Source organism: Macaca nemestrina, chromosome 9, assembly GCF_043159975.1.
Source record: "Macaca nemestrina isolate mMacNem1 chromosome 9, mMacNem.hap1, whole genome shotgun sequence".
Lineage (NCBI taxonomy): Eukaryota > Metazoa > Chordata > Mammalia > Primates > Cercopithecidae > Macaca > Macaca nemestrina.
The window spans coordinates 32,176,506-32,199,114 of NC_092133.1; the positions used below are offsets into that span (position 1 = coordinate 32,176,506).

The window sequence follows — 22,609 nt, forward strand, 5'->3', positions numbered from 1 at the left end:
GGGAATGTGGCCCCACACCCGAGGTGATCCAAGTCTGATGCAGAAGGCCCCACCTCATTCTTAGGTCTGACTAGAAGACCCTCCCCCTGCACAAAGAAGATGACCCCCACCTTTAAGGATCCCTTCTCCTGGAGGACAAGAATTTATTGTTTTCTTTTCTTCTCTACCCCAAGCCCATCTCTGATGATGAAGCCAGCGATGGGGAAGAAACCCAGGTTAGCGCAGCTGATCTGGAAGCCCTCATCAGTGGCCACTACCCCGCCTCCCTTGAGGGAGATTGTGATCCTAGCCCAGCCCCTGTGGTCCTGGATAAGTGGGTCTGTGCACAGCCCTCAAGCCAGAAGGCGACCAACCACAACCTCCATATCACAGAGAAGCTGGAAGTTCTGGCCAAAGCCTACAGTGTTCAGGGAGACAAGTGGAGGGCCCTGGGCTATGCCAAGGCCATCAATGCTCTCAAGAGCTTCCATAAGCCTGTCACCTCGTACCAGGTACCCAGGGGCTAGGGTGGGAAGAGGGGTCTTTACTAGCCAGCAGTTAGTGAAGGCGCTGTCAGTCACCAGTGCGGTTCAGGTACAGTGGTGAAGATTTTATGGGGTCTAGGACTTGTACAAAATAAAAAAAAGGAAAATTGATGAAAGCAGATTGGCAAAATCTTGATAGTTGTTGAAGCTGGGAGATGGGTACTTGGGGGTTTGTTATACTGATCTTTCTACTTTTGAATTTTTTAACATAATTAGAAGTTTTTTATTTGTAATTTTGTTTATTTATTTATTTAGTAGAGATGGTGTTTTGCAATGTTACACAGGCTGGTCTCGAACTCCTGGGCTCAAGCAATCCACCCTTGGCTCAGCCCTGCAAAGTGCTGGGATTACAGACATGAGCCCCTGTGCCTGGCCTAAAAAGTTGTTTAAAAGAAGTTTAGACTCTGAAGCCTAACAGACCAGGGTTTGAACTCTGGTTCCTGTCATTCACTAACTGTGTGACTCCAGACAAGTTACTTAAACTCTCAAAGCATCAGTTTTCTCATTAGTAAAAAGGGGCTACCATTAAGTGAAATGGTCCCTGTAGCACAGGACCTGACATACAATAAGCCCTCAGTAAATGTTAGCTCTTGCTGTTGGAATGATGATGATGGTGATGGTGGTGGTGGTGGTGACTAATATCATCATTATTTTCTACTTCTTATTGCTGGTCTCCATCCTTCTGGGAACCAAAAGACAAATTACCCAGCCCTCATTCTATTCAAAATTCTCATCTTCAACTACACCCAAGCTTTACATAGCCACACAGTTGCCAAGCAGCCAGCGGGGGCTTTTACGCCAGCATCTGCTAGAGGAGTCAGCTTCCTTTCCACTGGCTCTACCACTTCCATCTCTTCACTCTTCTTTCTTGCCTCTGCCTCCTCCTCCTCTAGGAGGCCTGCAGTATCCCTGGGATTGGGAAGCGGATGGCTGAGAAAATCATAGAGATCCTGGAGAGCGGGCATCTGCGAAAGCTGGACCATATCAGTGAGAGTGTGCCTGTCTTGGAGCTCTTCTCCAACATCTGGGGAGCTGGGACCAAGACTGCCCAGATGTGGTACCAACAGGTCACACCCTGGCTTAGCCCCTACTTCAGTTTTGCTGTCTCAGAGTTCCTGCCCCAGAGTTCCCTACCCTGTGTTTTGATGGAAATGCACCCACAGTATAGGGAGACCATTTTTCAAGGGGACCAGGACTCATATAGACCCCTCAGCTCCCAGAACAGCCTTGTTGCTTGGTATCCTTAAGAAGGAGTAGACCGGGGCAAGAAGTGTGTTTCTCTGTCTCCCCAGACCAGCAAGGGCCTTCCTGAGGAGGCCAGGCCTTGACACTGCATGTCTAGAGCAGTGGTTCCCAATCCTGGCTCTGCCCACAATCACCAGGGCAGCTTGGTAAGGATGAAGATGACAAGGCCCATCCTCAGACTGATGGAATCACGAATGAGTATTTTAGGATAGTGGCAGGGCTGGATGATGGCATGTTTCCCATGCCCCCTGCCTTTCCCAAGTCCTGCTGAGTATAGACCCAACCACCCCTAGGTTGGTCCTGCCTCTAGCCTTCCCTAGAGCCTGGGGCGATGGAAGCTTCATGTGTGTGCTCACTCATGCCTCTTCATTGGTCCTGGATCCTCACAGCTCCCCATCTGGCTGCTTTTTTCCAGGGCTTCCGAAGTCTGGAAGACATCCGCAGCCAGGCCTCCCTGACAACCCAGCAGGCCATTGGCCTGAAGCATTACAATGACTTCCTGGAACGCATGCCCAGGGAGGAGGCTACAGAGATTGAGCAGACAGTAAGCGGGTGTCCCAGAGCAGTGAGGACAGCCAGGTCCTGCTCTAAGGTCTTGGGTCAAAGTCAAGAACCCCCGACTCCTCAGCTGGGGAGCGCAGCAGGCAGAGGAAACTGGGTCACCAGAGGTTGATCACAGAGCAAGTTGAGACTGAAGCTCCAGGCCCAGAGGTGGGATGGGTGGCTGTGGTAGGAAAGAACTGTAACACCAGCCCTCTAGATTCTAGTTCTCAGTAGTCAGGCCTATTAGGCTTGGATTTGATTCTAGACTGATTGGTGTTAGGATTGGGTTAATGTTAGGGTTAGATTACAGGTAGATTATATCTGTATTACTTGAGGTTAGGGTGGGTCAGGGCAGAGGTTTTTAATGTTTTATTTTATTTTATCTTATTTTTTATTTCACCAACTTCTTTGAGAACCTGATGAAAACTGTGGACTCTATTCTCCCCAAAATGCACAAATGTGCAAAGGTTTATGTCTTTTTTCAGATGCATGGACCTTCTAAAGCCCACGCAAGGCTGGCTCAGGATTTGGGGTAGAGTTGGTGAAAAAGCACAGCGTCAGTAGGATTTGGTTTGGGGTTGGAAGAAAGCGCCATCAAGATTGAGTTAAGGCCGGGCGCGGTGGCTCAAGCCTGTAATCCCAGCACTTTGGGAGGCCGAGACGGGCGGATCACGAGGTCAGGAGATCGAGACCATCCTGGCTAACACGGTGAAACCCCATCTCTACTAAAAAATACAAAAAACTAGCTGGGCGAAGTGGCGGGCGCCTGTGGTCCCAGCTACTCGGGAGGCTGAGGCAGGAAAATGGCGTAAACCCGGGAGACGGAGCTTGCAGTGAGCTGAGATCCGGCCACTGCACTCCAGCCTGGGCGACAGAGCCAGACTCAGTCTCAAAAAAAAAAAAAAAAAAAAAAAAAAAAAAAGATTGAGTTAAGACCAGGCTCATGCCTTTAATCCCAGCACTTTGGGAGGCCAGGGTGGACAGATCATCTGAGCTCAGGAGTTCGAGACCAGCTTGGCCAACATGGTGAAACCCTGTCTCTATAAAACACAAAAATTTCCAGCCTGGCAAACATGGCGAAACCCCGTCTCTACTAAAAGTACAAAAAAGTTAGCCGGGTGCCGTGGCTCATGCCTATAATCCCAGTTACTTGGGAGGCTGAAGAGGGAGATTTGTGTGAACCTGGGAGGTAGAGGTTGCAGTGAGCCAAGATCACGCCACTGCACTCTAGCCTGGGCAACAGAGCAAGACTCTGTCTTTTAAAAAAAAAAAAAAAAGGGCCGGGCGCGGTGGCTCACGCCTGTAATCCCAGCACTTTGGGAGGCCGAGGCGGGCGGATCACAAGGTCAGGAGATCGAGACCACGGTGAAACCCCGTCTCTACTAAAAATACAAAAAAATTAGCCGGGCGCAGTTGTGGGCGCCTGTAGTCCCAGCTACTCGGGAGGCTGAGGCAGGAGAATGGCGTGAACCCGGGAGGCGGAGCTTGCAGTGAGCCGAGATCGCGCCACTGCACTCCAGCCTGGGCGACAGAGCCAGACTCCGTCTCAAAAAAAAAAAAAAAAAAAAGATTGAGTTTAAAGTTAGGCTTCAATTTTCTTTTTCCTTTTCCTTTTTTTTTTGAGACAAAGTCTCGCACTTTTGCCCAGGTTGGAGTGTAGTGGCTCTATCTCGGCTCACTGCAAGCTCTGCCTCCAGGGTTCATGCCATTCTCCTGCGTCAGCCTCTGGAGTAGCTGGGACTGTAGGTGCTCGCTACCACACCCGGCTAATTTTTGTATTTTTGGTAGAGACGGGGTTTCACCGTGTTAGCCAGGGTGGTCTCGATCTCCTGACCTTGTGATCCACTCGCCTCGGCCTCCCAAAGTGCTGGGATTACAGGCGTGAGCCACCGCACCCAGCAGGATTTTCTTAATGTTGGTTGCTTTTAAGTTAAGATTTGTAGTTGTCCAAGAAATAAGATTTGGGTTTGGTTTAGAGTTGGGTTAGCTATTAAGTTCATGTAAAAGCTAGATTAGAGAGACATTGGGCTGCATTTAGGGCTAGATGTGTCATTTGTTCAATGGGCATTAGGATTAGGAGCTGCTTGTAATAGGCAAGGTTTGCTCACTTTGGTCAGGGATTCTGAAAGAGTGGGATCCCATGGAGTCTGGCCCAGTTTGATTGAAATCAGCCTCCAGCTTCATTCCAGGCCACAAGGCTATGAGGCCGGTATGAGACGGATGGACAGGCCTCTTTGTCTGCCCATCACCAGGCCTTGGTGCTAGTGATGACACCGTCACTCCGCCATGGTATCCAGGCATGGAGAATGCCTCAGTCAGTCCCCAGCCCATTGGAACAAAAGAGGCTTCCCACCTGGCCTCCTGTGCCCCCATTTAAGGGCTCGAGCCATAGAAGTTTTGATGGGATTACTCACATGGACCTCCTCCTTCCATTCTCTTGGGAGGCTCAAGAAGGGAGTAAGGGGATTAGCAGAGCCCTCCTGTCAGGAGACTTGAGGTGTCCAGGGCCCCAGAATTCTCCATGTCCTGGGGTGGAGGCGGGAGGCCATCTGCATATGAAAGAACCTCAGTGTCTCAGGGGTGGAGGCTAATGGGTTTGTTTTTCCTCAGAGGGACAATCCTTCAGCTGACAGTTGCCATCTCAGCTCCCTCCCCACCAAGAAAGGATGTGGCTCTTGGCTCAGAACTGCCCCCTCTTTGCTTTCTTTCCTCTCCTTTCCCACAGGTGCAGCTGTATTTCTGTACTCCACTTTCTCCCGGGCCTGGGCCTGGCGCATGCTGCCAGCCACCTGCTCAGGCCTCAAGCCCCAGCTCACATATTCCAAACCTTTAGCTCCAAATCAGTAGATATCTGGGGCTACCTAGACCTGACTGAGGGCTTTCAGCAACTGGCCCCTTGTCCTAAGTGGAGTTTCACAGACCTGGGCATGTGGGCTGGGGCAGGGGCAGAGAGAGTCTGTGTCTCCCTACTCTTAAAGAGCTCCATGGGGCAAGCTCAGTGCCCACTCTGACAAGCAGAGCTGGCACCTTCTCCCATCTCTTCTCAGGCTTGCCTCTTGCACAGTGAGCTTTTTCTTCTCTCCTGTCCTAGTGAAGGGAAAGAACAGCAGCTCCCCACGGTGGATTCCCGCAGGCTTGCAGCAGGCATTGGGGAATGGGCATAAGCTGAGGGTGTGGGCCCGAGTCCGGGAAGGCCCTTGTGCTGCTGTGGGAGAGGAGCTCCCCACAGCCCCTCACCTGTCACTGCTCTCTCCCAGGTCCAGAAAGCAGCCCAGGCCTTTAACTCCGGGCTGCTATGTGTGGCATGTGGTTCATACCGACGGGGAAAGGCAACCTGTGGTGATGTCGACGTGCTCATCACTCACCCAGATGGCCGGTCCCACCGGGGTATCTTCAGCCGCCTCCTTGACAGCCTTCGGCAGCAAGGTATGAGCTCCATCTCTGGGTGAGCAGGTTGACAGAGGGCAGCACAGGGCTGGGGGCCCCTGAGGGAGAACCTTAGAAGTTCCAGTCCCGAGGCAGGAAGCAGAGGAACAGTGCTTTGCCAGCATCCCATCTCTATCGGGGCTGGAATCCTCTCCAGGGAGAGATGAAGCAGCCCTGACACACCTATGTGGAGGTGCTCAGTGAACCCTGCAGGCCGAGTATCTCATCTGATCTTTCTGTGACACTATGGGGGAGATGGGAATTACTATCCATGTTTTACAGAAAAGGAGAAGGGCCCAGAGAGGGTAGTGTCACCCAGCTAATACCTGGGCAAGCCCCAGCTTAGAGATCAGGAGAGACCTGAGAGTATGGGATAGCCCAGGCCTGGCTCCCTGCCCTCCCAGCAGTCCCCTCTATTGGGCCAGGGTTCCTCACAGATGACTTGGTGAGCCAAGAGGAGAATGGTCAGCAACAGAAGTACTTGGGGGTGTGCCGGCTCCCAGGGCCAGGGTGGCGACACCGGCGCCTGGACATCATCGTGGTGCCCTACAGCGAGTTTGCCTGTGCCCTGCTCTACTTTACCGGCTCTGCACACTTCAACCGCTCCATGCGAGCCCTGGCCAAGACCAAGGGCATGAGTCTGTCAGAACATGCCCTCAGCACTGCTGTGGTCCGGAACACCCATGGCTGCAAGATGGGGCCTGGCCGAGTGCTGCCCACTCCCACTGAGAAGGATGTCTTCAGGCTCTTAGGCCTCCCCTACCGAGAACCTGCTGAGCGGGACTGGTGACCCATGGCTGGGGGTGCGGAGGAGAGCTGAGTTGGACTGGCTACCCCTCCTGGCCACCCAGTGGAGTACTCCCTCCAGCCTCAGCTGGCCAAACCTTGCTGCTCCAACCACCAGCTTCCTCAGCGAGCTGGGCCCAGGGCTCTGGGCCTGAAGCGAGAGCCAGCATGGCTCCCAGTGTCTACCCAGTCCTCTCCCAGACAGGAGCAGGCTGCCTCGAGGAATTTTGCAAGTGGCCCCTTATCCCATTTTAAGCAGGAGCAGGTGGCTGATTTGAAGCCCCAGGCATCCCCCTTCCCTGCTGTGAGAAAGGCTGAGCTGCTGGGTGGGGACAGAAGCTGCCGGGGAGAGGGAAGCAGCTGTGCTGTCAACATCGTCCAAGACCCTCTGGGGTAGGAGAACAGCCATTCCACACGTGTTCCCTCTACCCATGCTGCTTCCTGGGCAGCTGGTGGTGCTGGGAATGGGGTGCCCCAGCCTCGGTGAGGACAGTGTTGGAAGGCCCAGGGGCCCAGTAAAGTGCATCTGACATTGAACCTGCCTGGTGTCTGAACTGCTGCAGCTTCTACCTACCTTCTTCCACCCAGGCAGGGACGACGGAGATGGGAACTGAAAAGAGGAGCCCAGAAAGGCTGTGTTAACTGCCCTCTAGACAGGACTGGCGTGAGTCAGCTCCTAAACTCACAGCAAGGATAGCAGTGGTTGTGACCAGGGAGAATCATGGAGTCAGGCACCTGGAGCTCCTATCTAGCCATCACCAACTTCTGCAGGCCCTGCCTTAGACCAGGCTATCAGGGACATAAGCAAAAGTGGCAAGACTCAGGAAACCATTAGGAACAACTAAATAGTGACCTGTGTACACAGGGATGGGCGGCCAAGGAAGGCTTCCCGGAGGAGGAGAGAGGCAGACTGGCAGGGAAATTGCCTCTGAGAGGAGTCAGCAGGCTCTGTTGGGGGACAATTAAGGACCAGCTTTAGAGAGGACACTGTGTGCTGGGAGTCAGGAGCAGGCTGGGCTGGTAGAGGACTGGAAGCAGAGCTTGATTTGATAGAGCAGACGAGAGCAGGTCCCGCTGGGGAGTGCAGGATGGCTTCCTGAGGCTGTTTTGCAGGGCAGGGAGACTTGGTGGGGGAGTGGGGGCATGGAAGGAGATTCAGGCAGCCCAGGTATGAGGAGGAGCGGGCACAGAGTCAGAAGGAGACTGTATTGGAGGAGGAGCGAGGAGCCTGGAGAGGCCCTGTGCTGGGGTTTGGGTGGTGACGCGTGAGGGCAGCTTTGGCTCCAGAGGGGGAATCCCACCTTGAGTGTGCTGGGTGGGCGACATGCCTGTTGGTAACTTGCAGAGTCGCGGAGCCAGCCTTTGTCTGCCTGGTCTCGATCATGGGATCCTAGCAGCCTGGGAGTAGGCCCCCCAACTCAAGCTCACACCCCTGACGTGTAAGTCAGGGAGTCTTCCCATCACTGATCATATTGGGAAAGGAATCAGAAGCCCACAGGACCTGGAGGGCCCTTTCACAGCTCAGCACCAACCCGAGAGATGGCCAGTCAAAAGCCCAGAAGCCTTCTGGAGGGGCGAGCCTCTCCCCCAAGAACGTTTACTCCCAGAGACACATGGCTGCCAAGAGCCACAGTGGGCCTGGGTAGACAGGAGAGGGACTGGGGAAAGCCTGAGCCCCCGGGTGTGAAGGCTACTTTTGGTCCCTCTCTGGACTGGTCCCTCAGTGCCTGCTGCTGTCCCCAGCAAGAGTTGGAGTCAGCAGAAGTCCAAAGACGCGTGTCTGGGTCCAAATGTGGAAGTTGCTTCTCTCCTTTTGCCCCAGCCTGCTCCAGGCCCAAGGAACAGGACCTCCAGGGCCAGGGGTGGAGGGAACCAGTGTGCAGCAGGCCATAGAGTAGCTCACCCAAGTTCTTTTCCTACACAGAGGGAGGTCCCGGGACTGCAGGGAGGGATACTGCTTGCTTCTTTGTGTGAAATCAGGGTCTGACCTCCATTCTTGACATCCCTGCCCATCTGCCTTAACTCCTTCCCCCAGGAGACTCAGAATTCAGAGACTGCCTGGAAACCATGCAGACTCCTGGTCCTACCTCCTGGCCAGGGCAACACAAAGTCGTGGGATAAAGAGGGAGCATGCCCCACCTCCAGCAACCCATCTGGGTGACCCTTTGGCTGCCCAGTCTGACACAGAAGCCCAGGAGAACAGCCACTGAGACAGAGGAGCTGATGGAGGGATTTCTGAGTCTTGAGAAAGGCTTCCCAGTTTGGGGGTGAAATGAGGTTCTCTGAGTCCAAGTAAGCAAGAAATGTGAGTATTGGGGGTTCCAAGGCACTTTAGCGCTGAACCTGGTTCTTGAGCAGGCTTTCAGCCCAGTCTCCCATCCTGCCAGACAGGGAGACTCCATTGCAGGGCCCTGGTGGGAACTCGGGTTCTGTCCAGCAACTGAGCACCCCACACACCTACCACCCAGTCACCACCTGGCCTGGAGTAGGTGGAGAGAGACCCCACAAGCCTGCTCCCTGCTCTAGCCCAGTTCTTCATCACTCTGTCCCTGAGCCAGGGTTGTCCTTGGACGAGCCAGGGTTGTCCTTGGACAGGCCACATGTGGCAGGCAGAATAATGGTCCACTGAAGATGTCCATGTCTTAATCCCTGGAACCTGTGAATATGTCACCTTAGTTGGCTGGAGGGACTCTGTAGATGTGATGAAGCTTAAGCATTTTGAGATGAGGTGATTATGCTGGGGAATCCCGTGGGCCCAATGTAAACATGAGTTCTTAAGAGCAACAGTCATGGCCAGGTGCGGTGGCTCAGGCCTGTAATCCCAACACTTTGAGAGGCCAAGGCGGGCGGATCACTTGAGCCCCGGAGTTTGAGGCCAGCCTAGCCAACATGGCAAAACCCCGTCTCTACAAAAAAAAAATACAAAAGTTAGCGAGGCATGGCCAGACATGGTGGTGCCTATAATCCCAGCTACTTGGGAGGCTGAGGTGGGAGGATCACCTGAGCCTGGGAGGCAGAGGTTGCAGAGGTTCCAGTGACCTGAGATTACATCACTGCACTCCAGCCTGAGCTATAACAGAGTGAGACCCTGTCTCAAAAAAAAAAAAAAAAAAAAAAAATACAATCAGAGAGACTTGATGAGGAAAGGTCAGAGAGATGCAAAGTTTCTGGCTTTGAAGATGGGGAAAGATCTCCAGCAGAGTGTGAGCAACCTCTAGGAGTCAGAGAAGGCAGGGAACAGCTTCTACTCTAGAACCTGCAGAAGGATGGCAGCCCTGCTGATGCCTGGCCTTATCTCAGGGAGGCCTGTTGGATTTTGAGCTGGTGGAACTGTGAGATAATGACTTTGTTGTTTAAGCCAGTAAGTTGGTGTAATTTGTTAATGTGACTGCAGAAACCCAATAGACTGTGTGTTGGGCTCTCCCTGTACAAAGGCAGAGGGACAGCAAGTGTGAGCAAGCCCTGCTGTGAGGTAGAGGGCATCCTCTGAAGTGTGTGGGGAAAGGGGAGCCTCACATGAGCCCAGGGCCACCACATGTTCAGTCTGAGCCTCCCTAATTTCAGTTTCTTCCTGACACTTTGTGCAAGATGCAAGTCCCCCGTGGGCTGCTCTGCTCACCCCGACTGAGCTCGGAGCTTCATCTTTTCCCAGGGCCTGGGGTGGCGACCTCAGTCTTGACCTTAGACCTACACTAAAAGGAGCAAGACAGGCCCTGTCCTGGGTTCCAGCTGCTCACAGCGCAGGTGTGGGCACCAGAAAGGGAAACAAGACAGGCCCCGGCCTTTCCTCCTGGGTTCTGGCTGCTCACAAGGCAGGTGTGGGCATGGGGCAGGGGCTTCCCAGGCAGCACCTGGAGTGGGCACAAGGTGGGCAAGTCCAGCTGTGTCCCATCCTACAGTTCCAATGGCTGGGAAAGGCAAACCCAGGCCCATTGTCTTGCTTCTCCAGGAGAATCATGGAATTACTCTCCCTTTAAATGGAACAGGATGCCTCTTGCCAGGATGGAGGACTGGCTTGGAGAAGACTTAGGCACCCCAAACGGGCGCCCCTTTCCAGGCCCTCCCCTGTTATCTGAGGGAGCGGCCTCCCATGCAAGTTACAGATGTTGGGGCACCTGCTGCTGCTGGGCTTACAGGCCTTGATGGGCTCAGCCACAGGCGCCTTTGGCCCTATGTCTGCTCTGCCCTTAGTTTTCCAGAACCCTTGGTTCTGGAAGGGCAGTACTGCTTCTGAGCTCTGGAACTGGGGAGTCCTCAGGGATGAAGCCCCCAACTGGCCTGAGGCTCTGGGCCAGGTCTCAGCCTCATCATCCTACTGGGGTGTCTCGGCAAGACCTGGTCCCCACACTGCAGGGAACGTCCCTGAAGAAGGCCCCAGGCCTGGAGATGAAGAGAGGGCCCAGGGGCTGAGGGGCCATGGGTAGGGCCCCGAGGTTGCCCCTGGAGGGCAGTACAGACGCCAGGGAAGGCAGGCCACTGCCCGTTGCTTGAGTGGAGCCTCTTAGCAATGGTGACACCTTTGCCCTGCTGGACTCAGCCTGGCCCTGATGGAGCAGGCCCAGAGCCCCAGACACAGTGCACCTCTCCCCGACCCCTTGCTCCGATTCCCTCAGCTTGGTTGTTGTGTGTGTAGTGCCCATGCATATGTGTGTTCATGTTCCACTGCAGGGGGATGTGTGTGCCTAACACACATTCCTGGACCCTGCGTCTGTGCTGCGTGTTCATGATTTAGTCTCTGCGTGTGTGTGTGTGCTCAACCCTGGGCACGTGTCCACGTGGCCCTGTCTGTTTAGGTCTCAGTGGAGGCCCTGTGTTATTAAGGGCTCAGGCAGGGTGTTGGGTAGGAGGAGGTGGGAGTCCCTGGAAGTCCCCAGTGGTGCTGGAGTCCCTGCTGCAGGTGGAGCCCTGGCTGGGCCCTGGACCCTGTGTCCTCATGTCCATGGAGGAGGCCGCAGGGTGGGCCGCCTGCGTCAGCCTTGAGCGGCCATCAATAGCGTGCGGTTAATTAATTTGATGGGAACAGCAGGGACCGCCGTTTGCATTTAGTGAAGTTCCAGGAACTTCCAACCTCATCTTCATAATTGGCCTCATAAATTGTAAGAAAGAGAGAGATCAGCAAAGCGGGAGGGAGGAGGGGCTGCCCGTCCGTCCTTATTTAATTTTATTGCTGAAATTCATCTTTTTAGCCTCCTCCGCCGGAATCGGCTCTCCCTGCCGGATTTGCCTAATCATGATAAATTAATATTCATTTCCCCGCCTCTTACCCAGCTCCCGCGCTTGGATGGAGTTGGGGAGGGTCTCCTTCCAGCCCCTCAGCTGGGCCTTGGTGGGAGCGTGGGGCAATGAGCTTGTGTGCGGAACTGAAAGTGACACCTAGGGAGGGTAGAAGGGGCCTGGGAGAAAGATGGGGAGTGAAGCAGGTGGGGCTGGATGATTAGGACTCTCAGAGGGCCTAGGATGCTGAGGTCAATGCCCCCTGCTCAGCTAGGGCCAGGTGGGAGGGGCATGAAGAGCCTGAGAAGGCCCTTTTGGAGATGCAGAAGCCGAGGTCAGGACTGACAAGATGGATCTGGGAGAGGAGCCTGGAAACCAGCTTGAATGGAGAGGTAGGAGAAGGGTTGTTGCCCACCCAACATGGACTTTGCCCCACCCCACCCCCAAGTAGATCCAGCCCACCTTGCCCTGTGCAGACTCCATAATGGACCCATCATGGTCTTTGGAGCCTCAGAGGCACTGTGGTCTCTGACTACAGAAGCAGCCTCTCCACCTGCCCACAACTCAGCTCAGTGGGGGAGCTGGCCGCCTTATGCTGGGCATCTTTGCTGTGCTGTGTGGCTGTCACCGATACTGCTGTCCCTAGCAAGGCCCTATGGGAGGTGGGGATGGGGGTGCTGCTGGAGGGCAATGCAGTCCTGCTCTTCCATGGTCAGTGGGGCCCCCAGTCAAGGGATCTGAATTCCCCATCCCCTGTGTTACAATTAGTATTTATTTGGGACCTGGGAGGAATTTTAGATGCCGTCCAGCCCCCTTGCCCCATTTATAAAAGAGGAAACTGAGGCCCAGAGATGGGATATGCCCTGGTTCAAGGTCTCTCAGAGGTCAGGAGGGCTGGATCCACCCCAGGCATTCTTCCACCCCACCCCGGAGGCTGAGTGTGGTGGGCAGGATTCAAAGGATCACCCCCAGTTATCATTGCCTTTGGATTATCTCTCTTTTGAGTGTGGGTACGAGTGTGATGAGGTGTCACTCATGTGGTCATGTCACATTATATGGCAAAAGGACCTAGCTTAATCACATGAAATCTTTAAAAGCAAAGAGCTTTCTCTGGCTGGTAGCAGAAGGGAAGTCAGGGAGATTTGAAGCATGAGAAGGGTCAGAGAGGGTCCTTAAAAAGCAGCCCCGGCTGACAGCCAGCAGGGAAACAGTCCTACAGCCACAAGGAACTGAATTCCACCAGCAACAAGAATGCACGTGGACACAGCCTCTCCCAGAGCCATCAGCAAAGAGCCCAGGCTGGCAACACCTGGATTTCAGCTTTGTGGGACCCTAAGCAGAGAACCGAGCTGAGCCTGCTCAGACTGCTGACCTACAGCACTGTGAGATCATAAGTGGGTGTTGGTTTAAGGGGCAGAGTTTGTGATAATCTGTTATGCAGCAGTAGGAAACAGACTCACAGGGCCTAGCGGAAGGGAGTCTTAGGAAGCTCCTAGGAGGTGGGCAGGGGATGAAGTTGGGAGAGGGCTGGGTGCTCTATCCTAATGCTATCCCTCCGCTATACTCCCACATGGCAGTAACTGACTGGACCGGAAGTCCTCACCATTCCCTACTGCTGTACCTGGGACCGAACCCTGTAAGCATTTACATTTGTGACTCTTGCCCAGGTGGAGTCTGGGCCCCTGCGTGGTGAAGAGCAGTGAGCTTCCCTCTCACAGGAGTGGGTTCTTGACAAGAGGAGTTTCTGTGGCATTGGCTCAGGCAGAGCCTTCTAGGTTATGGGCACTCCAGACAGGCTGATCTGATGCCCTTTCAAACCAGAGTTCCCTTCCTCCTCCCAAACCAGAGTTTTTCAAATGTATGTATTCGTGGTGCCTGGATTGGCGCCAGTAAAAGATGTTTTTGTTTTTGTTTGTTTGTTTGTTTTTGAGACGGAGTTTCGCTCTCGTTGCCCAGGCTGGAGTGCAATGGCACGATCTCAGCTCACTGCAACCTCCATCTCCCGGGTTCAAGCGATTCTCCTGCCTCAGCCTCCTGAGTAGCTAGGATTACAGGTGCATGCTACCCCTCCCAGCTAATTTTTGTATTTTAGTAGAGACAGGGTTTCACCATGTTGGTTAGGCTGGTCTCGAACTCCTGACTTCATGATCCACCCACCTCGGCCTCCCGAAGTGCTGGGATTACAGGCATGAGCCACTGTGACCGGCCAAAGATGTTTTTGATTGCTACTAGATAGAAGGCAACAGCTTCTATGGAGGTTGGAGAAGACCGAGGCACATTTTGCAGGTTATGAAAGCAGCCTCCAGTGAGGAGACCCGAGTTTTTCAGCAGAGTTTCACCATCATTTATTGACTCCTGAGCCTGGCCAGTCCACCCTTAACCCATTCTGCACATGGATTATATCATGTAGGCTTCCCAACAGCTCTCTGGTAGTTGTATTATCCCCATTTTGCAGATGAGGAAAGTGAGGTCCAGAGAGGTTTATTTACTAGTCCTAAGTCACACACCATATGAGGAACAGAGCTGGGTTTCAGCTCAGATCTGTGTGACCCGGGAAGCCCAGCTGGTTTCCCTGGCTCCTCTCTGGGAGTGGTTCGAGCCCAGATCTAACTGGGCTTTCTGTCCTAACCTCTTTCCCTCCTTCCCCCTTATCTGAAGCAAGGAGCCTGAGCGTTTTAGTCTGTGGAGGGTTCCCTTGCTGATGTTGAAGGACACAGTCCCCGGTCCTGAAACCTAGGGTTTGGAATCAGCAGTTGCCCGCTTGCCCTGAGGTGGGGTCTCCTGACCCCTCCACCTCCATTTGGGAATTAGTGGTGTCCGAGGCTCCAATGCCTGAGCACTCCTGAGCTCCAGCCCTGCTGGAGGCGGGTGTCTGGGCTCTGTAGCTCAGAGACATCCCTACGTGCCCACCCTGTCCCCCATGGCCCCAGCGGGCCTGCACACACCTGACCCTTTCCCCTCAGCCCTTGGCCTCGTGTCCCTGCACACACCAGGCCCGGCCCCAGAGCCCACACATGCATCACTTGTCCCCATGCCAACTCCACCACAGGGCCTGATGGGGGCCTCACCTGGCCTGAGACGTCCCCTCCCCACAGCTCCAGGCGTCTGCTGAGGAATCCTCCCTCATCATCCTGGCCTGGAACCCAGCATTGTGTGGAGCCCTTTGGGGCCAGTTTGAGCAGAGCCTCTGGTCGAGCTACCCTCCCTACCTGCCAGCCAGACAGCATCTTGCAAGGGGATCACCGCCCTCCCCCCCCCCCCCCCGCCTGTTCCCCTTCCTCCCGAGCTGCCTAAAGGGGAGGGAGCCCAGGACCCTCGGGCATGGCACCACAGGAGAACCCAGAGGCCACGCTCTTCCTTTTCCTGCCGGCAACAGTCCTGAGCGCCAGCTTCCCACCTCAGAGCCTCTGAGAACCAGGGTCCACCCACCTGAGGGCCTCCTTGACTCTCCCTTACCCCGTGCCCATGGGAGCTGCAGGACCACCAAGCGGAGGGGCGGTCTGCAAGGAGATGCCCCCTCCCTACCTCCCTGCGAAGAGTAAATTCGGGCTGCAGATGCCCCTCGGGCTCCGCAGGGAGGAGCCTCACTCACCACTCCAGCTTCAGGCTCTGCCTTTCTGATCCTAACACTCTCTACCCTCTGGGAATAAACGGGCCTCTGGGATCCGAATGGGAGCGGCCGCCCAGAAACGGGGATGGCGGGATGGGGAGTGCTTCGTGGGGCGTCCTCAGGGACGGGTGCTGGGCCTGCCGGGCTGCGGGGCCGCGCTGGGGGCCGCGCTGGGGGGCGGATATTGGAAGCCACTGGCGCGCTTCCCGGAAGCCGCCAGCAGAGGGCGCGCGAGGACCGGCGAAGAGGCCCGGCCGCGCGGGAAGGCCCGGGTGGGGTGTAGTTAAGGGTGCGGTGGGTGCGGGGCAGGAGACCCGCGGCCGGGATTCTCTCCGATCTCGGGCGTGGGAGTGGAGTGGGGTGGAGTGGGGTGGGGCGGAAGGGTCCCTACTGCGCTGCTGCAGCGCGAACCCCCGCTCTTCTCTGCAGGAGGCGGCCCGATGCCTGTGGGCCTGGCGTGCCCTTCGAGGGGGATAGAGCCTCCCCGTCACCCCGCCGGGAGCTGAGACCGCGGATCTGGGACTGGTGATTTTGGTGCTGAATGCGGTGGGACCCCCTTCCCCACACTCAACCCTGGTCAGGACTCAGTTTCCCCCTGGGTGTGTTCTGTCCTTGATCCTGGATGTTCTAAACTGGGAGACCAGGTGGGGTGAGAACACCGAGTGGGCGGGAACCAGCACCTCCCCAGGTCCCCACCCCATCCCTCTTTCCCCGCCCACCTTGAACGCAGAGCCTGAGAGAAGAAAGAGATGGGGAGAGGAGAAAGGCGTGAGAGACGGAGGGAGGGGCTGCCTGGAGCAGCGTGGGGAAGTTGAGAAGGTTCATGGAGGAGGGCCGGGATGCGTGGAGACGAAGGCGGGCCCACCTCCCCGGGGGAAGCTCTTCCGAGACTGTTGCTGTCTTCCGAGACTGTTGTTGTCTGTGCCTCCTCCCGGGCTGAGCTGGGGGCTGAGCTCTGGACTGCATCCCAGGGACCATCGCTCCGCCTGTAGCCCACCTCCAGCCGCCGTGATTTATGGCTGGGCCAGGCCCGTCGACCTTGGACGGATAACTAATGACGGGTCAATAACGCTACAGAAAAAGTGAACTGGTGAAGGGAGGAGGGATGAGGCCCATTAGCCGGCCCATCCCCTGCCTGCCGGATCTCCCCTCTCATCCTGGTGCCTTTCACTGTAGCCCCCTTGCTGGGGGCTTCCCAAGGGCCTCCTGACAGGTCTGAGAGGTGATGGTTAACACCGCTGCAATGGGGGTGGGGGTTGGGATAGAGGCGGGACCAGAACACATTGGAGAGACCCAATATGGGTCACAGGAAGGTGAAGGAAACAGGTGGGGGTGGTGGGGGTTCCCGGGAACACACCCCTTTTCCATTCTCATATTGGGAAGCCAGCGTTGAGTGAAGGGGGAGGGAGCAGTCCCTGCCAGTGGAAGGCAGGGTAGTCTTGCAGGGGAACCCTGGTGCCCTCCACCCCCTCCACCGGGCTCCCTCCCCAGGCCCCTCTCTCTGGTGTCCTCTGCCTCCTTCCACCCCAAGCTACCTGAGGTCAGAGTGTTACTGTAGTCTTTGGGGGCCATCTCATTTCTGTGCCTGCTTATATGTGGGTTGTACAAGGCACTGGCTGGGGTCTCAGTTCCTGTACCATCTGGTTTCTACTGGGAGTGGACCACAGCCTCCTCCTCTCAGGAGTGCCCGCCTCCCTCCCCCTGTTTAAGGTCACCTGGGTCATCCCCTGGGCCCCTCATCCACTTTCAACACCGCTGGGAACCCAGAATTGGGAGTAGGGAAGCAGCCTTCTCAAAACCTGCCTCGATTTACTCTGCCTCGGTGTCAGCAGCCAGGTGCCAGTTTGAAAGCCTTTCTGTCTGCCCTCCCCATTTTGCAGATGAAGTTCGAGCTGAGAGAAGCCATCAGCAGAGGGAGGAGCTGAGACTAGAATTCAGTCATAGCCTCTCCCCTGTCCCAACCTCCCCGGGGTCCTGGGCTTCTCCCACTCTCTGCTCCTCCTTAACTCCGGCCCAACTCTGCCTGCAAAGGAGACCCCCAATGAGAGGGCCACTGAGGCAAGGGCCTTCCACCCCCAGGTTAGACACAGGGTAACAGAAAAGTCTTGGAGGAAGTGTGGGGCCGTGACAGGGGGATAGGGGAAGATATTCGGTCCTGCAGGTTCCCATCATGGTGGGGACAATGGAAGCCCTGTGAGTATGTATGTGGATTTGTATGTGCACATGTATTCATGAATACAGTTATTCATTCAACAAACAGGTACTGAGTGGCTACCATGTGTCAGGCCCTGGGAATGTAGGGGCAACACTGGGAGCTCCCAAGTGCTGTATTCTAGCAAGGGGCGCGCACAGGATAGGTATGTCTGAGGCTCGTGGTGGGGTGTGGACTCACTGCAGAATAGAAGTGGACCTGGGCACTGGCAGATGCGATGCAGCAATTCTCACTTTGCAGATGGAGACATAGAATCTTCCCCGTCTCCTCAACCCGCATTCCACTTCCAGCCTCTCACGTACCCGCTGTCCCAAACCAAACTCACCAGCTCCTCTCCCAAACCTGCTCCTGCTGGCCTGTCTTACTAGCTCTGGAAACCTCAGGATCCAGGACGGGCAACATAATCTTCAAGGCCTGGTGCAAAATGAAAACACGGAGCTTCTTAATAAAAAAGCGGAATTTCAAGACAGAGACAGCAGAATGTACAATCAGGCATGGAGCTTGTGTAAGTGCAGGGCCCTGTTAAGTCAGCCTGCCTGGTGCCTCCCAGCTGCTTACTCTCCCCTTCATTGACTTCCTGATCCTTTCCTTTCCTTTCTATGTCTTAGGCTAGCCCAGGCCTCATAGGTCTCTCAGGTGGACCAGCTCCACCCTCCTGGATTGCCTCCTGGCTTCCAGCCTCCCAGTCCCAGTCTGTCTGAGAAGTCTCATTCCCACCACACTCACCCAGTGCCATTCACCTGGACTCCTGTCCTCTTAGACTTCTTGTCCTCAAACACTCCCTACATCTCCCGGTTTCCATACCTTTTGTTCAGAATTCAGTTCCTCTAAAAACTTCCTTTCGCCACCTCCTCCAGGAAGACTATCTTGATTTAACAGTTGTAAATCTTATATCACAAACGATTTGGGTCAAAGCACATAGCAACTTTCTGCCTTCACTCATAGCCATTTGTCTGCCCCCTCCCATAAACTTAAGATTCTAGAAGACAGGGATGGTGTCTCATTATAACTGCCCCAGCACCTAACTGACAGGCACATGGTAGGGCCTCAGTCAATACTTGTTGATGCAGCTGTGGGCGGGCACCTTTTACATGTGTGTGGGTGTTCAGACACCCTGAATTTTGTGCACAGAGCAGTGTGTAGGGCTTGTATTCATGTGCAAGCATTTCTGCTTATATGTGTACATATTTCCATATCTACATGAGCAATCATGTTAGGCACATACATGTATATGGACATAGTGGTTTCTGTAGGCATGTGTAGGAACTGAAGGTACACGGGTGTGTACGGCGGTATGTGCATGGATTTATATTGGCGGGTGTATATCCATGTCTAGTGGCAGATGTATGTGTGTGCGTAACACAAAAGGATGTTTGCATGGTCCCATGAGGTCAGGGTTGTGCCTGGACAAGTGCTGCAGGTGCACCCTACAAGGACATAGGCGCCTGGCGCATGTGCAGGCCATGTGTGTGCACAGCTGCATGTCCTGGCGGCAGGCAGGCCAGATGCCCGGTGAGCACCCTGTGGCCGCTGAGCGCAGGGCTTTGTTCCTCCGCCGAGGAGGGCCGCGTGGTTTCGCGGCTTCTCGGTCTGGGCGTCTTGGGCCCCGCCGTGATTGGCGGCCCGGCGGCAGAGGCTGGGCTCCCTCCCGGGCTAGCGGAGCAGGATCGGCTCCCGTTACCGGCACGGGGTGGGGGTGGGGGTGGGGGTGGGGGGACGCCAGGCCATCCATCTTCTGTTATTACAGCGTAATGGGGCTGCTCGGGCGCCCGCCCATTTGTCATCGGCCTCGTTCGCTGATAACGGGCATTTGTCATCACTTTCCTCTGCACCAATGTCATCAGCGCGGCTGACAGCGGGAGGGGGGGCGTGCATGAGCACAGGCGCGCGCACATGCACATGGGCCTGCTGGACAGATGCTCGCGCACACACACACATGCACGCGGAACCTGAGAGGCACGCCGATCCTGGGGGACACATGTCCCTATGCAGGAATCAAGGTTCCCTGGAGAGAACACACTCACAGCAGCCTCATCTGTCGAGAAGATATTCCCAGCTGGAGATCCTCTTCCCCAGTGGAAGAGCTGTATGTAGGGGAGGCAGGGGGGAGGATGTTCCTGGTTAATGGCAGCTCATGGGCAGGTGGCCTTCTGCCAGCTCCGTGTGCACACGTGTGACATCAGCCACCAACATTTACTGTGCTCCCCACAGGCTATACAGGCCTGAATGTGACTGTGCGTTTCATTGGCAGCACAGGGACAGCCAAAGAGTCACAATCAAGCTGGGTGCGGTGGCTCACGCCTGTAATCCCAGCACTTTGGGAGGCCGAGGCAGACAGATCATGAGGTGAGGAGTTTAAGACCAGCCTGGCCAACATAGTGAAACCCTGTCTCTACTAAAAATACAAAAAAAAAATTAGCTGGGCATGGTGGTGTGCGCCTATAATCCCAGGTACTTGGGGGGCTGAGGCAGGAGAATCGCATGAACCTGGGAGGTGGAGATTGCAGTGAACCGAGATTGCACCATTGCACTCCAGCCCGGGCGAAGGCGAGACTCGGTATCAGAAAAAGAAAGTCACAATCAGGGCTCCCAGGATTCTCAGACACAAGGATGTTGGTGGAGTCTGCATGGCTGGCTGGGGGGGAGGTGATGGGTACTGGGTGCTGGGTGGTGGGATGACTGATCCCCACAATGCCTTCCTCCCAACCCTCCAGAGGCAGTGTGGCGTGGGAGTCACTCTTCCACTCCTGGCCCCATTCAGGCTCTGAGCCTAGTCTGATCTGCAACAAGAGGGACTTAGGAAAGACTCCAGAAAGAACTTCCTGCCTGGAAGGGGTGTGAGGCAGATTGGGGCAGGGTAACACTGGAAGTCCAGGGAAGGGGAGGAACCTCCCCAACTTGTCTGTGTCCTATGCCCTCTAGGCTGGGTCAGGGGCCAGCCCACTTGGGGCATGGATATGTCTTTCTGATCCACATTCACTGCAGGATCCCAGAGGGGACTCCATTCGTGCTTACTAGAGAGACACCCACCCCCACCTCTCTGGTTCCTGATTGTTTGGCACATATTATGTGTTCAGTACATAGCTGTGGAATGAGTAAAGGATTGAAGACAGAGTGTATGGGGGAGATGGGAGGTCCTCCTAGTCCCTCCCAGAATGGCCACTAGCCACTGATGGCTAAGATCTCATCTCATGCCCTCTCCCTAACTCCCCTTTTCACTCCTGCAGTCCCCCAAATTCCCCTTCTCCCCCAGCCCTTCCCTCCTGGGCTGAGGGGGAGGGCTGGGGGGAAGTTCCCCTGGCAGAGCAGGGCTCGCTTGTTCCTTGTAAATGAAGACCATAATTAACATTAAATTAAGGTAATACAAATGAAGGCAACATAGAGGCTGACAAGATGAGCGTTTGGGGAGGCAGTGGGGAGAAGTGATTCATATTTTTAATTTACTGTACGGATGGGCCGTGTGGCTGGGGAGCGGGTGGCTTACGTGGAGGGGGTGTCGCCCCGCGATGTTTGCTGGGCTCCGAGTGAGCACACAATGACTATTAAACTCAACTGTCCATATAATGGGACAGACGCGACATGACGCCCACCGGAGCACCAGGAACCTGGCTGGCCAAGCTGTAAATCCTGCCCACACTGCACCCGCCTGCCTACCTGCCTGCCTAGCCAGTCTGGCCCAGGCCCAGAGCAGAACAGATGCAATCCCCAGGGAGCCTGAGAGGGGCCTTGGACCTGGGGAATCGAGGGGGCCCAGAGGGTCTGGGTTCTGCCCCAGAGTTGGGGGACACAGCAAGGTCAGATCCTGAACGTGCTGGAGTGAGAGGGGCCCTGGCATCCCATCCTCAGTGCAGCGCCTTGGTGCCAGGATGGGGCTGGAGTTTGGGGCCCCCCCCCGCCACATGGTCCATTCCAGAAATTGAATAGAAGACACTGATGTCCCATCCCAAAGAGGGGAATTAGTCATTGTTGTCACCATCAATATCATCATCACCGCTCACATTTGTCAAGCACCACCCCCAAGCACTTTTTTTTTTTGAGACAGGATCTCACTCTGTTGCCCAGGCTGGAGTGCAGTGGCACGATCACAGCTCACTGCAGCCTCCACCTTCCTGGGCTCAGGTGATCCTCCCATCTCAGCCTCCTGAGTAGCCAGGACTACAGGCACAAGCCACCAGACCCAGCTAATTTTTGTATTTTTTGTAGAGACAGGTTCTTATTTTGTTGACCACGCTGGTCTGGAACTCCTGGGCTCAAGCAATCTGTCTGCCTTGGCCTCCAATGTGCTGGGATTGCAAGGCATGAGCCACTGCGCCCAGCCCCCCCTCACCCCGCAGCACTTCTAATCCATTCACCTCTCCCAGTGTCCCCGTGGCCATCCTATGAAGATATTATCCCTGTTTTACACATGTATAAACTGAAGCTGAGAGATGGGGAGTAACTTGATCACAAAGCTTCTAAGTGTCCACTGCCTTACATTGAAAGAGTAAACCTCAGAGCCTGGGGCAGCCCCTGGATCTGGTAAACTCCGTGCAAGAAACGGAGGCCAGGATCCCAGGCAGCCCTCATCCATGGGACCCTGAGGCCTTAGACTCGGGGCTCTCCAGGGACTTGGGGTGTGTGTGTCCACATCCACCCTCACTCCAGTCAGAAGAAAGGTGCCACCAACTCCCAGCCAGGCAAGGAGGGATTCCTGCTTACTCACTCTGCAAATGGGGCTGAAAGATGCTCGTCCGTGGGATGAGAGACGCAAGTGTAATTTAGGTTTTGATATTATGAAAGTCTCGCTGCTCTAAAACAGCGGGGCACTCGGTGCCTCATTAATAAAGGATAAACTCGGAGTCTATTTACAAGGCGCTTTTTGCGGTTATTTACTCTCCAATATACATATGTAATGTTGCGCATACTTACCGCTAGGTACAACTCTTCCTTCCAGCCTGGGCTTCAATCCTGGGGAGGGGGTCCCTGCGGGGTGGAGAGGGTCGCTGGGGAAGAGTGGGGATGCTGAAAGGCCATCCCCAGGAGTAGGGCGGCTCCATGGGAAATGACAGG

The 22,609-nt window shown here is 55.2% G+C and overlaps 1 protein-coding gene across 13 annotated transcripts in view; it reads left to right on the top strand.

Annotated features, from left to right (window-relative positions):
- Positions 1-19,013, top strand: part of LOC105478368 (DNA polymerase lambda) — a 22,270-nt gene extending 3,257 nt beyond the window's left edge. For 6 of the 13 annotated variants that reach the window (XM_011735570.3, XM_011735571.3, XM_011735572.2 and 3 more), the window contains exons 5-9: positions 174-491; positions 1,418-1,591; positions 2,185-2,313; positions 5,570-5,738; positions 6,164-7,061. In XM_011735570.3, coding sequence (XP_011733872.2) covers positions 174-491; positions 1,418-1,591; positions 2,185-2,313; positions 5,570-5,738; positions 6,164-6,528 — 1,155 coding nt within the window. In that variant the 3' untranslated portion in view covers positions 6,529-7,061. Of the gene's footprint in view, positions 1-173; positions 492-1,417; positions 1,592-2,184; positions 2,314-5,569; positions 5,739-6,163; positions 7,062-8,559; positions 15,584-15,777 lie in introns of those variants that run through there. The other 7 variants (XR_003017289.2, XR_011607684.1, XR_003017290.2 and 4 more) reach the window with 7 other exon arrangements.
- The last annotated feature ends 3,596 nt before the right edge of the window (positions 19,014-22,609 follow it).